General features: G+C 33.8%; 1 protein-coding gene across 1 annotated transcript in view; it reads right to left on the reverse strand.

Annotated features, from left to right (window-relative positions):
• Positions 1-1,894: 1,894 nt before the first annotated feature.
• Positions 1,895-16,276, reverse strand: part of LOC150076435 (acyl-coenzyme A synthetase ACSM3, mitochondrial-like) — a 183,497-nt gene continuing 169,115 nt past the window's right edge. Inside the window, exons 14-16 of the mRNA XM_090388160.1 lie at positions 16,115-16,214; positions 4,786-4,905; positions 1,895-1,987 (exon numbers count right to left, since the gene is read on the reverse strand). Of these exons, the coding sequence (XP_090244286.1) occupies positions 1,901-1,987; positions 4,786-4,905; positions 16,115-16,214 (307 nt within the window). The 3' untranslated portion in view covers positions 1,895-1,900. The remainder of the gene's footprint in view (positions 1,988-4,785; positions 4,906-16,114; positions 16,215-16,276) is intronic.

The raw sequence follows: 16,276 nt of genomic DNA on the forward strand, positions 1-16,276 counted from the left end.
TTTGCAGCTTCTAAAGATGTGACATATATCTCAACTCTTGAGAACAGAATATCATTTCTTTTATTACCACCCTTCTAAATTAAGGTAAGGAAAATAAACTGGCAGAAAATTTCCGCAAAGGTGCAGGGCAATGAAAAATTACCAGTAATATCTTGAAATGCCCAAGAAACAAGTTTGTTAAAGTTTGTTTCATGCACTGGAAACTGTTTTTAATATACTTTTAATAGGGTTAACAACAATGTTATTTTAGAATATTTGAAATTCCAGGTGGAAGTAACCGCACTCCTTCCCACTTTCCCCTTATTCCTAAAATAAAGAAATATAATTTAAAAATCACAATGTTTAAAAACATAATATTTATTTTTAACAGGCCATAATCATTTATGTACAAAGACAGGTGAATTTTCTTAATTTCACAGAAGTTTACTCTTCAATAATAATCAGTTTATTGTATTTACATAATTAAATTTTCATTATGCATTGAAAAAAAAAATAATAATAATTACAGGACTATTTCATAAAATCAAGATATGTTACAAAACTTTCTACACTCAAAAAAAAAAAAAGAAAAAAAGAAAAGAAAAGAAAAAAAAAGAAAAAGAAAAAAGTTATCTGTTTTAAATAACAAATCATTCATTTTTACTGAAATATTTCATAGTGGAAGATACATAATTTAATTATATAATATGACATACATAACAGTAAACAAAAACTTATCTGATAGTAACTTTTGGAATGGAAGTCACTATGCTTCATTTTAATTAGCCATCCTTGTTTTTACATTACACTTTGATATAATGCAAAACAGGAACCGTTTAAGACCTATTTGTTTTACTTTACTAAGAGCAGTATACATGCTATGAAATCCAATATCATAGCCAAGCACTGCAGTTCAATTTTATTGATATGGCATTAAAATTTCCATATGTTTGTGTTTATTGCAATTCTTTAGCTAATATTTAAGTCTTTTGTTAAGTGAATGTGTAACTAGTGATCAAGGAATTAATCTAAAATTGAGAAAGAAATGAGAAAAAAAATGAGAAGTACATATGTTCATTAACCCTTTGTAGTCCAATGTTGCATCATGCCTTTCTGTTTTTCCAATTAATAGCTTGATTTCCTGCTCTTCTGGTGTGATTATTGAGCTGCCTTCAATTCATACTTTACATAAAAAATTTTAGGAATCGTAAAATTGTTTATGTGAAATACATTCACATCAAATTGGTTGGGACTAGTAACTAATGGGGAAAACTTCTATAAAGGAAGAAGGTGAAAGAAAAGAAACAGTTTAGTATTGTGAGGCATGTTCCAGAAAACCAGGATTGCATCCTGGTAAATGTTTTAAGAAATACCACACACTAAAATCATATAAATAAAATATTTAAAATGTCTAAAACGTTTTTATTGTTTCATCAATCATTTTTAAAAATAACTCATGTAAACTCAAAAATAAATAATTTTTGAAGAGTTTATATTCAGTATTAATTTTTTTCTGTTTTCGAGCTGGACCAGAATGAGAAGATATCAGAAATAAGGCTGGACCACAAAGGGTTAACTGTACACAATACCTGGAGATTTACAGATATATTATAAAATGTGGATTAGGTTAGGTTAGGATTAGGAAATTTTTAAAACCCATTTCCGAATTGAAGATTAATGATGATGATGACATGACATGAACTTGTGTAAGTTTATGACTTAAAATTTACTGTAGAGAATAAATAATTTTGCTTAACTTTGTCAAAACTTAAACGTGTCCTATGTAATCATTTCTAACAAAAAGCACAGAGCATAAGGTTTTGACTATATGGATTCATAAGAAAGGAAAATTTAGAGAAGAATGTATATCAAATTCACTAAAAATTAATTTTGCAAAAAAAAAACAAAAAAAAAACTGACATTAAGCTCTTCCCCACTCTTGTTTCCTTAGTTCAACTCTTCCAATCTTTCCATTCATAGTTTTAGGCAGCTGTTTCACAAATTCAATCTAAATAAAAGAAAAAAATTATAATTTCTTTCAAAAACGAATGTTACCTTAATACACTAATGTAAATGGAGAAACATTCAGATAGTACATCCACAGAGTGGGCAAATTAGAGATATGGTAAGATAAATTATATTTTATTGGAAATACAAGCAGTCACATATTACCCAATAAAATGAATTATTAACTATGGAACACTTACTCTGCATTCAAACTGAATGCAGTAACTTTTGCAAAATTACTCTGTATGTGTATAACTGCCAACCTGGGAGTTATATACATACAATATCTAGCTTTAGAAACCTGGAGACTGTAATTTTTACAAAAAATAAGCAAGATATTGGTTTTTGTTGTTTTTTTCCATCTGGGCTTTGGACTTGATATTAAATTTCACTGATAATACACAATATTTTTACCAATTAATGCAACTATATTGCAGCAGTGTTTTTAAAGTAACTTTGTTAACATAAGTGGTCATAATGGGTGAATTGTAGCAGATTTATAATGACTGCATATCAGTATATCTCATTGATTTTTTTTTTCTAGTCAGCAATTCTATGCTCACCTTAACTCTAAATTATCATACCGTAGTCCCAATAGCTAAAATAATTAAAAAAAAAAAAAAAAACTTAAAAACATTCATATCAATTCATAATGCCATTTTAACTTTAACATCTGCAGTATTTAGCATTTTATAATGGTTTGTTAATTTTTTTCATGATCCCATTATAAAATTAAAAAATAATTTTGATAGTGAAAATATAAATTTTGCTAAATTGCTATTGAATTAAATTTAAAATTTTTGCACACACACTTAAGTTTTAAGGACTATAACACTGCTTTGTATCATTTCTCACTGATTTTTTTTTTTTTTGTTCTAGAACGCTATAAGTATAAATAATTACTGTATATTTAAACTGCAGCGGCAGCTATGAATTAAAAAAATGGAAATAAATCATAATATCACCAACTAATTATATGTCCTAAATGAGTATTTCATAATGAGGATATCAAAAAAGATTTAAATTTTTTTCCCCTAGATAAATGATATAAATATCTTAATCCTAAAATAAATTTTTATGTATATATTTTTTAAATTTTAACCTAAGTGGAGACTTTTATTTATCACATAACTCCATTTTTAGAAAATTGGAGAAACATGGCTGTGAATAGAGAATTTTTCATTGAAATTTTTTTTCTCTGGTTAGTATAACTAACCTGAGCACTGTAAAAATAAAATTTTAATCATAAAACAAATTATTATTCTTTTTTTTTTTGTTTTTTGATTAATGACAGATTTCTCTTTTAGAATATTATAATACCATTGGGAATACAGATTTTTTTTTATTCAAATTTTTTCCTGGTTAGTATAGCTATTATGCATTAAATAGCCCAATGGGTACATTGGAAGAATAACAGGTACCAGATTGAAATATAAGGAAAATGGAGAGATACAGGAGGGAGAAGGTTGGATTCCAGAACTTATATATATATATTATTATAAATATAAAATGTTTTTTTTTTTTTTTTTTTTTTAAATACAGAACTGAACACTATCATTTTTGCTTTAAAATGCTATGCCTATTTTTTTGTATTTCTTTTTACAACACTGCACATCGTTCTTATGCTTATTTGCTTGCAAATATCTCGCTACATTATGTTTCCTGCTACTTGAAACTGAAAAATCACATTTACATACAGTACACAAAGCATTTATTTTCATTATATTTATCTGGTATCTTAGTGAAAGACACTGTTAAATCAAATTTATTTTTTCTCACTCACTCTCTCACACACACTTTAATCTTACAATATATCTAATCAAGATGAACACTTATACTCTGTGATATGCAGCATATTGTTTCATGTAGAAGTAGCACCTGATTGCCAATTCATTTAGAGTTGAAGAAGGAAATTCATAAAAAATTCTAAATTTAATGGCAAAGCTGTGATTTTACTATCCTTATGTGAAAGTGGCAGAAAAATTATTTTAGGATAATGATGAAGATGAGAAGGGGTCAAAAAAGATGGCGTCTCCACTCTAAATCACTTTATGTGCACTTGTTTTTAATCCCTCTCATATTAAAATACATGCTTGTCTATCTTTGACATGACTTTAGTAATATTACCTAAACATCTACATTTGGATTTTATCATGTATATTGAGAAAAATCTGCATGTGGTATATTGGGTAAAGTTCATTTATCCAACATACAACATTACTCTATTTCTTATCAAACTATTTATAAGAGTAATATTTTTTATTAAGCTCTATTTCTATGATATAACAGTGAGTGGCTCAACTGTACAGGAAATATCTAACTTTATTTTATGCACTGCTAAGTTACTCCAGTTAGTACACTAGTCGGAAAGAAGAAAATTGTTAACTATAATGCAGGACAAGTGTGCAATATTTTGAGTACTCTTTAAGAGCAATAACTCAGCTAAGGATTGTGATTCAGAACAGAATTCAAAATTATTTTATATTCTTAAAGCCTGTAATGTAAGTGTAAACAGTAATTTATTTTGTATCACATTAAGTGCATTTTAAAAATGGAAGGCATATTAAGTATTAAAAAAGGAAAATTATTAAAAAGATGGAAAAGGATAAAAAGTTTTTCATTTCTTAGCAGCAATTTCTTGCAAGTAGCATATCCTAAATTACCATCTTCAAAATAGAAATGGCACCGAATCATATTGTTTAAGTATAGAACATGGAAAATTAGTCTAATCAAAATTAGTCTAGTCTAATCTTTCACTCATACAAATTTTAATTCCTCTTCAGGAATTAAAAGATTTACCTTTCGTGGATACTTGTATGGAGCAGTAACAGATTTCACATGATTTTGAAGTTCCTTTACGAGAGCATCTTTGTCATGATTTAAATATTCTTGTCGCAACACTACAAATGCTTTTACAACCTGAAAATAAAACTCTGATTAAATACAAGGTGTGTGCATGCATAATCAAAACAAAACAGAACGTTACATTTATTTAGATTTATTTTAGTTAAAATTTAGTTTCATATGTTCACTTATGCATAGTACTTCACTGATAGGCAGTAGTCATTATATATGATAACATACACCAGATATATATCATGTATTGTGGTGTATAAGTCAACCTCTAAAGCAATAAAATATTGTCCAAAATTTTAAGGTAAATATAGGTACGTTGATTGGAAAATGTATGTTTTAAACTATATATCAGCCATTAAGGTTAAAAGCAAAGATTATGAAAATTATATTATCTTATGTATACTAAAATAATATTGCCTCAACTGGCAACTGATAAAAATAAAAAGTTTATTGAAACAAAAATAAACAATTAATGACTGTGTTAAAAATAAAACTAAATCAAATTAAAGACATTAAAATCCATAATCAGATTAAAAACACCAAAACCAATCAAATGGAGCAAGTAGTTTTTCAGGCAAAGGGCCTCTTTATCAACTTACTGAAGTCTATGAGAGGTCAACTATAATGCAGAAAGGTAGTCTTATGCATGCATACAGATAGCAAGCTGTGGACCATGCTTGATGAAGAAAAGAAAAGAAAAGAAAGAAGGGAGGGAAGGAATAATGGAAGAGGACATTAACTGCCAGACTCAGCATTGTTGTTTGCGATGTGCATTAGGCAAGTTGTTAGGTCACCATCTCTAATCACATTATAAAATGACAGCATACATAATAAGATGTATGCAGGTTCCAACATTATAATTAATAGTGGAACCCACCACAGCTATATGGAGTGCCTCTAACCATGAGAGATGGTGAGAATTATTAACTCGATCTATTATTTCAATGTTCGAATAGGATTATAGTTGAAATGCCACTCACACCAATAATGCTCAGAGATGGTGAGCTGTCAAAATCAGCACAACAAATAGCACCCCCCCCATGCTCATTCAACATGATTGCCCAATCTGCATTCAGTTTGGCTGACATAACACATCCCACAATCTGGGTAAGTAATCCAATATACAACATTTGCAGTATGCAAAAGTGAAATAGCTGGTTTAATCTTGGATAAAACCGATTACAATTTCCTGCCAGGGAGCTGCATGCAACCATATTGGTGCAACAACCTGGCAATTGTTATTGTTATTTGTTTTTTTTTAGGAGCATTAGCAACTAAGGCCATATTGCTCCAAGGATATGTGGTGGTCATTCCCTGACCTTTCCACATCCTCCGTATTTGTGGTCATGGGCTCGAATCCCGGTCTAATCAAGAAGCATGTGCTACACACTGCTGTTCCTGCCCACCTGGCTATGGAGGCGCCATAGCAGGTGTATGCAGACACACCTAGATAGGGGGAAATGTAGGCAGTGGCAACAAGATTGTTACCTTGATTAACGTGACAGATTCATTGTCAGATATCTGGAATCTATCCAAAACACGAGGGGGGGGGATAACCACATTTAGATAAGTCAGTCCTGATTCTGAAAAACTTAGCCTCTTTTTCTATAGCGTCACTAGAGTGCAATCGTGCATGATTAAATACAGCCCTCACTGTACTGTATAAATGCCCTGAGCAGGGCCAGCTCAAGAGTATAGGCACCCATAGGCCACACTGGCTGATGGTGCCCCCTTCCTGCCGATGCAAAGATTTTAATTTTTTAGAATGATTAATTTTACATTTTATTTACTTACAAAAAGTAAATTATATCTTCATAAAAACTTTTAATTACAATGAAAAAAGAAAAATCACACAGTACGCAAAACGGAACTTTTTGACAGTCAACAAAATTTGACAAAATTTATTAAAACTTTTGACAATTAGACATTTAAAGCAAAAATTTTCAAGCTTTTATGGTTGCAAAATTTATTATCATATCTTCAAAATCAAGCTCTCTTAACAAATCTGCTCAACCAATTGCATTGATAATCCATACAATCTTTACTGAGTCATTGTTGTCCTTCAATGGATTTTTAGGGCGCCTCCGTAGCCAGGTGGGAAGGAGCAGCAGTCGCTTCTTGATTAGACCGGGGTTCGAGCCCGTCACCACCAAATACGGAGGATGCGGAAAGGTCAGGGAATGACCACCGCATATCACGGAGCAATATAGCCTTAGTTGCTAATGCTCCTAAAAAACCAAATAACAAATAACAAAACAAAATGGATTTTTATTAATTTTAACTTTGAAAAATTCCTTTCGCACTGGCCACAGAAACAGATAACGTTAGCAAAATATGTAGAGCTATGAACAAGTTAGGTAGTGAAGACAAAAAATTTTTTTCACAAAGAAATTCAAGATTTCCATGGTTGATATTTCTTCATAAGGATAAGAACATTGTAAGCATCTTATTTTATGAACTAAATCTCTTCTGATATATCTTTTTCATTTTCATCTGTTAGAAGCATTTACAAGAAGCATGCAATTTTTTAAAAGTTCACTGTTATCCATCTTCTTGCATTTATTTATATTACATAATATATTGAAATTATTATTATGTTTTGTCATTAAATCAAAACGATCCTTTAAAGCATTTATTGAATGTTAATAAATATATTGAATGTCTAGAATGTTAATAAAGAAATTAATTTAAAAAATTTCTTTTCATCAGGTTTAGTTTCATCATTACTTTTGTATGTAAACACTGCCTTTCGCCTTCAAGTTCTGGTTTTTTTGAAATCTCTTTCAATCTCCAATTTGATTGAAATTTTTTCTGCTTATTTTATGATATTTTCAAACTTGTCGTCATTTCTGTAATCTTGAAGATACTTCAATGAGTTAGTAATGTGAAAATTTGTGTTTGTCAAATCTAAACTGATTTCTTGTTATATTCATGTTGTCTAACACATCATACCAAATAATTAATGAACAAATATATTTAAAATTTGTAATAATCTTTAATAAAGCACTTGCTTCAGATTTATTTTTTGCTATCGTTGATGTTAAAATTGGTTGCTGCACATTCAAAAAACTTTCTAAAGCTTTAATTATTTCTTCCAGTTGGTACCTCAATGGTTTTAGTGCTTCCAGACAACTGGCCCATCTGTTATCACTATGTGCTTTTAAGGTTAACCCTTTAACATATTGCTTTAAAACATTCCACCTTTGTGGAGATGATGAGAAAAGTGTAAAGATGCTGCACAATATCAAAAAACAACACAAGTACTTTAGTAATTAGTTATAAATGACATCATTTAGTAATAAATGACGCTGCAACTCATGGTACAAATTAAGATGGCAGAAAGCCGTTTTGAAATATTCTTTAAAAATATGTAAAACTAATTCCTAAAAGTTTTAATTTTGAATTTAATATTATTAGTTTTTAACATGTTAACACATGAAATACAAAAAATTTTTCTTGCAGGCTTTGTTTTTTGGGAGAAGGGGGCAGAGTGTGGGCATCCCATAAACATGGTGCCCCTACGCTAGTGCCTACTCAGCCTTACTCTAAAGCCGGCCCTGGACCTGGGGCATGTGCAGATTTAAAGTTAATATATTGACCCTTGGACATAGGTTTTCTATAAACAGTTTGGTAGGAAATTGCAATTGATTTTATCAAAGGTTAAACCAGGTATTCCATTTTTGCATACTGCAAATGTTGTATATAGGATTACTTGCCCAGATTGCAGGTGTATTATGTCGGTAAAACCAAACCAAGATTGGGCAATAGAATTAATGAGCATGGGGGGGGCGCTATTTGTTGTGCTGATTTTGACAGCTCAGCCATCTCTGAGTATTACTGGTGTGAGCAGCATTTCAACTATAATCCCCGTTCCAACAATGAAATAATAGATGCAGTTAATAGCGGCACTCCATATAGCTGTGGCAGGTTCCAAAATCAATTGTAATGCTAGAACCTGCATACATCTTATTATGGAGGCCATTATTTTTCAACATGATGCGAGGTGGTGACTTAACAACTTGCCTAATGTACACTACAAACAAAAATGCTAAGTCTGGCAGTTAATGTCTCCTTCCCTCCCTTCTTTTCTTTGTCAAGTGCAGTCTGCAGCTGGGTATCTATATCCATGTGCAAGGCCACCTTTTTGTATTATAGCTGACCTGCTGTCATAGGCTTTTGTAAGTTGACAAAGGCGCTCTTTGCCTCAAAAACTACTTGCTCCGTTTGACTGATTTTGTGTTTTTAATCTAACTTTGTATTTTAGTGTCTTTAATTAATTTGTTTTAGTTTTATTTTTAGTTTTTAATGATATATCTCTCATGTCTCATATCTCTCTTATTTTTAATTTTTAATGATATATCTCTCATGATTAGAGGCATTCCATATAGCTGTGGCAGGATAAAAATAAAAAGTTTAAATAAACTTTTTATTTTTATTAGTTGTGGCAAAATTATTTTAGTATGCTTAACACCAATTCCAAAAGCCTTTTCTCTAACATTATGTATATTAACTAATATATTAACTTATACAGTAGGACCCCACTCATACAGTGGGTTGTTTGTTTTGTTTGTTTGTTATTTGGTTTTTAGGAGCATTAGCAACTAAGGCCATATTGCTCCGGGATATGCGGTGGTCATTCCCTGACCTTCCCGCATCCTCCGTATTTGGTGGTGACGGGCTCGAACCCCGGTCTAATCAAGAAGCGTGTGCTACGCACTGTTGCTCCTTCCCACCTGGCCACGGAGACGCCTTACAGTGGGTTAGGTTCCAGACCCTGCTGAAAGGCAAAATTCGCAAAAAAGTGGAACATAGCCTTTTTTTTTTCACTTGCGACATATAAAAGCCTAATAACATGTTTACACTATCATATGCTGTAAACAGACTGAATAACAGACAATAAAAATGGCATATGATGCCCTTCTCGAACTCGGTTGCTAAGTGCATCGTGCCAAAAAATGCCGAAAAAGCGGAACAAGTGCTGAACATAATGAACACGGATATGATTGAAAACAGCCATATTAGCGGAACACCAAGAAACGGAATGCCAAAAAGTGGGGCCTTACTGTATATATATTACCTCTCATATTAATTATAACTATAATAGTAGGTAATTGCCTGATATATGGGAAATGGTAACTCTTCAGGATGCCATACTATTTTACTGCTTCAGTAATATATACAACTTATAACTACAGCCCATTTCAATAATTGTATGTTTGGCATATGCTAAAATACAAGTATAAACTCACATTAAATTTATTTAGTCCCATGTATGGGGAACAATAGCATCAATGTTAGTTGCTATTTATTAATTTTAATCTGTTCAGTTCAGTTAATGTTAAATGCAAATTTATAAATATATAAATTAGCAATTATTAATTGCTAATTTATATATTTATTATTAGTAGTAGTGGCATATGATGCAAGAAAGCAAGCTTAAAAAGCATCAGCCAAAAAAAAATAAATTAATAAAAAAATAACTTTCCACATCATCTGTCTGTCCCCTCCAATAATTTGTCTAGTTCTTCCTTGAATTTATTCAAACTACCCACTTCCTTAACAAGACGAAATTTTTTTCTAACAAACAAATGACCACTGGCTGAAGGCAAATCTCTACACATTTATCATACAACCATCCTTCCTTAATTTGAATTTATACCCTCTCGTGTGGGTAGCCTTTGTTTGTATATTTTTCATTTTTGAAACTTTAGGGAAGAAACTACAGGCATACCTCGGTTAACGTTACCTCTGATAACGAAGCCTCGATATAACGAAGTCCGCAATTTCAAGCCCCATTTAACATAAAAAAATATTCCATTTTTGTTTAATCACCTGAAATCTAAACAAACTGAAGAAATTACGGAAACCTTTGGGGCTTCTCGTGGTTGGTTCGAGAAATTTAAAAAATGGGCCAGGATTCATAGTGTAAAATTAACAGGAGAAACTGCAAGTGCAGATGTTGAAGCTGCAAATAAGTTTCCAGAAAAACTAAAGGAAACAATTAAACGTGAAAATTTTCCACCAAATTTGGTGTTATGTTGACGAAAGCGGTTTGTTCTGGAAACGGCTACCAACAAAAAGCTTCATTTCTATTGAAGAAAAATCAGCTGCTGGGTTCAAAGCAGCCAAAGACCGTTTAACGTTACTCTTTGGATCAAATGGCTCTGGCGATTATAAATTAAAATCGTTATTAGTTTACCATTCAGAAAATCCGAGGGCGTTAAAAGGTAACATAAAAATGAATTTACCTGTAATATGGAAAGCAAATAGAAAAGCGTGGGTTACCAAGGAGTTATTTACTGATTGGTTTGTTAACCACTTTTGTCCTGGAGTAAAACAGTACATATTGTCAAAAAAAACAACTTTGAAGAAAAAGCTCTTTTGTTGTTAGACAATGCTCCGGGACATCCTACTGATCTTAACACGTTGGACACATGCATTCCTGTCAAAGTTGTGTTTCTTCCAGCAACCACAACTTCCCTGATTCAACCATTGGATCAGGGAGTAATAGCATCATTTAAAGCTTATTATCTGCGTCGAACTTTAAGCAATTTAACTGAACTAGAGGATAAAGAGGAAATGACAGTTAAAACTTTTTGGAAAAACTACACCATTAAAAACGCAAGAAAGCATTGATAGTTCTTGGAAAGAAGTCACTAAGAAATGCTTAAATGGAGTTTGGCGCAAAATATGGCCAGAAGTTGTACTAGAAGAAGAAAATAACATCGAAGAAATTAGAAATGAAGTTATCCAGATGGCTCAATCAATAGGTTTCGAAAATGTCGATAAAGAGGATGTTAGAAATTTACTGAATGCAGAAGATGATGGTTTTTCAGTGGAAGATTTAGAAAACCTTGTTAGCAACGAAGACAAAGATAATGAATGCGAAGTTAAAGAAGTTCCTGCCGAAACAGTGTTAACAACCAAAGATTTAAAAAGGTGCTTAAATGATATTGAAAACGTTTTAAATTTTTTTAGTGAAAATGATCCTGACTTAGGAAGACGTGTTATAGTTAAGCGATCAGTGTTAAATGCAATAACTCCGTATAGGCAATTGTTAAATGAAAGAGAAAAAAAGCATAAACAATCGACTTTAACCTCATATTTTAAAATGTGATTTCACTTTGTATGTAAGTTGACTGTTTATTTAATAAAACTTTTCTTTGTTCGAAAAAAAGCTTTTCATTTTCTTTACGTAGGAACGTATCCCTATTCTGGCCATAGTATTTTTACCTCTGAAAACGAAGTTTCGCTTAACGAAGTAATTTCGTGGAACGCATCCTATTCGTTAATCGAGGTATGCCTGTATTTATAAACAGCTCTAAAACGATGTTCGCAGGCTGGCTGATACACAGTCCACCAGACCAAACTTATTGGTAACTCTCTAGGAGGCTTTTGGATCAGCTAGTGTATAATCTCACTGCTTCTACTCTGCCAAATAGTGACTGGAGCCAGTCTGAGTAATGTGTATGCAGGGAGCATTGTTGAGACCATGAGCTGGGTACATTCTTGACACGTGTATGCCATATCCAAGAATTTCATTACTTCACACAGCATGTCTCCCCACAACATTTTCTTACTACTGAATACATCATGAATTGTGAAACTAATAGAACAAACTTATTTGAGAAAAGATCTAAACCTCCCAAACACTTCCTTGTTCATTTCACAAATATACATAGTCTCAGTTCCAATCTCAATGATGCTGATTTCCACTACACTCTGTCAAACCCCGTGTATTCATTCTGACAGAATCCTAATTATCATTTGATTCAGCCACTGCCAATCTCAGTTGTCAAAATTATTTACTGTATGATTCCTTTCACTTCAAAGGTGGTACTTGTGCATATGTCTGTTTTGATATTCCCTGTCAGAGACTTAATAATTTGGAATCTCCTCTTTTCGATCTTCTTTGGCTTAAAATCTTTCTACCACATTCTTTTAAATTCATCTGTTGATACTATTGTTCTCCCAACTCCACTAATCATTTAGAACTCTTTGAAACTTGACTTTTTCCAGTCCAGTTTTCCTAACAGTGAGCTAATGCTCTTTGGTGATTTTAATGTTCGCAACTCCAGCTGGCTTCTGTTTTATAGTCACATGGACCCAGCTAGTCGAGATGCTGAGGCTTTTGCAATTACTAACGACCTCACACAGATTGTTCATTTATCTACCAGAATACCAGACAATCCTAATAACCATGGCAACATGTTCAATCTTTTTCTCACAAATAACCCTTCTAAGTACACGGTCAAGTTGAGTAGTCCTCTAGACACTTTGTGATGATCTCTTCTCTAATGGAGTCATTTTCTCATGGACATTCTCAACCTTGTGTTGTTTGGCATTAGAAGAATGCAAAATGGGATGACCTGCAAGATTTCTATTCTATCTTTCTTTGGTCAGATTACTGTTTCAAAACTTCTGATGTCAATGTTTGTTCAATTTATGTCAATGAAATTATTCTCATAGGGATGAAATCCTTCATTCCAGACTCGACATTAAAATCCCATCCTTTATCTAAAACTAGGTTTTCCAATAAATGTGCTAAGGCTGTTCAAGATAAAAATGTTGCATATCGCAATTGGGTTGTATCCAAATCTCCAGCTTCTTTTTCTACCTATACCAAAGCTTGCAACAATTGTGAAGCAGTTATTAATCAGTCCAAACTAGATTTTGAACAGGTTAAAAGTATAAAACTTGTTTCTTTTCCAAATGATAGTCGAGCATTCTAGTCTCTTGCAAGTTCCCTAGGGTTCAGTGCTGGGCCCATTATTGTTTTCATTTTTTTTCAATGATATGAAGGTATATCAGGCTTAATATCTAAGTTTGCAGATGATATAAAGGTTGGCAGGGTGGCTAACGGCAGTCATCAGAGTGGGCTACTGCAACAAGATATAGGAAAATTTAGTCTATGGGGCTGAGAAATGGCAACTGAAGTTTAACATTGACAAATGCAAGGTACTGCATATGAGTAGCAGCAACCCCAGAATAACTTATTAACTGTGTGGTACAACACTCAGGGTGGTGGAGAATGAAAAAGACCAGGGATAATTGTGCGGTCAGAAATGAAATTGTCTGAGCAGGGCAGACATGCTGCCAGGACAGCTCATAGGATTTTGTCAATGATATACAGAAACTCTGCTAGCAGGTACAATGATGAGCCAAAACATTATGACCAGTGAGTCGTTATGCAAATCAAAGCAACTGCAGGCGTGCACAGATCAGGACATGGTATAAAAAACACCTGATACTGAGCTCTGTTAATCAGTGTTACTTTTGTTCTTCAGATGGGAAAAGCAGCGGACTTAAGCAAGTTTGACAAAGGCCAAATTGTAATGGCCAGATGACTGGCTCAGAGCATATCTGAAACAGTACGACTGGTGGGGTACTCACAATCAGCTGTGGTTAGTACCTACCAAAAGTGGTTCGGGGGGACCAACGAACCGCCGACGAGGTGTTGGATGACCACGGCTCATCGATGCTCGAAGTGAGTGAAGTCTCGCCCGGATGGTACGTGGCAACAGAAGGGCAACTGTGGCACATCTCAATGGTAATTGGAATGCTGGTGACGGGAGTAATGTGTCACAACACACAGTACATCAGACCCTGCTGAATATGGGGCTGCATAGCTGCAGGCCGCTCTGAGTGCCCATGCTAACCATGGTTCACCGGTGACAGCACCTACAATGGGAATGAGAGCATTGAAACTGGACCTTGAGCAATTGGAAGAAGGTCATCTGGTCCAATGAATCACATTTCCTGTTGCACCATGTGGACAGCCAGGTGTGTGTGTGTGTGTGTCGTTTACCTGGGGAAGTGATGGTGCCTGTATGCACTGTGGGACAAAAACAAGCCAGTGGAGGCAGTGTCATGCTTTGGCCGATGTTCTGCTGGGATACCCTAAGTCCAGTCATCCATGTGCCAGGCATTCTGATGTCTACCACCTATCTAAACATCATTGCTGACCAGGTACACCCCTTTCGTGGCAACAGTTTTCCTCTCTGGAGGTGCTGTCTTTCAGCAAGATAATGCACCATGCCACACCACCCGGATCGTTCGAGACTGGTTCGTGGAACATGAGGAAGACTTCCAGGTATTGCCCTAGCCTCCAAATTCCCCAGACATGAATCCCATCGAGCATCTGTGGTTTGTGTTGGAACAGCAACTCTGATCTGTGGTATCTCAACCATGGAACTTACAGGAGTTAAAAGGATCTGCTGGTTACGTGTAGGTACCAGATACCACAAGACACATTTAGAAATCTTGTAGTGTCCATGCCTAGCCGGGTACAAGCTCTTTTGGCTGCATGTGGAGGGCCAACATGATATTAGGTAGGTGGTCATAATTTTTTGGCTTATCGGTGTATAAGGTTTGTTTGTTTGTTATTTGGTTTTTAGGAGCATTAGCAACTAAGGCCATATTACTCCGGGATATGCAGTGGTCATTCCCTGACCTTTCCCATCCTCCTTATTTGGTGGTGATGGGCTCGAACCCTGGTCTAATCAAGAAACGTGTGCTACGCACTGCTGCTCCTTCCCACCTGGCTACGGAGGCACCTGGTGTATAAGGAGCTGATTATTCCTTTGTATAAGGTCATGGTTAGGCCACATCTTGAATATTGTATGCAGGCCTGGAAGCTTCACTTTAGGAAGAATGTAGATCTGCTGGAATGGGTGCAGAGAAGGGCAACCAGACTGGTGAAGGAAACAAAAAGGATGCTCTTACCTAAAAAAGGCTTCAGTTCTGCGAATTACAACATCTCAAGACTAGGCACCTGTGGGGAGATCTGATTGAGGTATTTAAAGTCTTGAATGAATTGAGTAAGTTGAATGTAATGGCTTTCTTCCGCTTGCTGATATTTCACACGAGTGGGCATAAATTCAAGTTGAGGAAGGATGGTTGCAGGATAGATGTGTGGAAGTGTTAAATAAATTCAAGGAAGACTAGACAAATTCTTGGAGGCTATAGATAAGTGAACTGTGTAGGTTTTTTTTTTTTTTGGCTGATGCTTATCAGCTTGCTTTCTTGCGTCATTTGTTATTACTGCTACTACTATTACTACTAAGTGTAAAATTTAAGAGTCCATGGACAAAAAATGAATGGGAACCACCATTGCATTAGAAAAGTATAGAAATGCAGGTTTACAAGCTAATGATTATGTCATTAATTTAAAATCTATTTGCTTAAAAATAAAAACAATTTATTTAAATTAACCATTTATTTCAATGAACAATTTATTTCAATGTACATGCAATTAAAATTGCATATTTACCTCTCCTCGCTGTGAACATGGACTACTAACAACAGCTACTTCATATACTGCTGGATGTTCCAAAAGTGCACTTTCTACTTCAAATGGTCCAATCCTATAACTAAAGATATAAGAAACAGATTATGTTACACTACTTGCAATCTAATTTTTAAAAACTGCTTT

This window comes from Mastigoproctus giganteus, chromosome 13 (genome assembly GCF_048544385.1).
Source record: "Mastigoproctus giganteus isolate SK-2022 chromosome 13, ASM4854438v1, whole genome shotgun sequence".
In the NCBI taxonomy this organism is placed as follows: Eukaryota; Metazoa; Arthropoda; class Arachnida; order Uropygi; family Thelyphonidae; genus Mastigoproctus; species Mastigoproctus giganteus.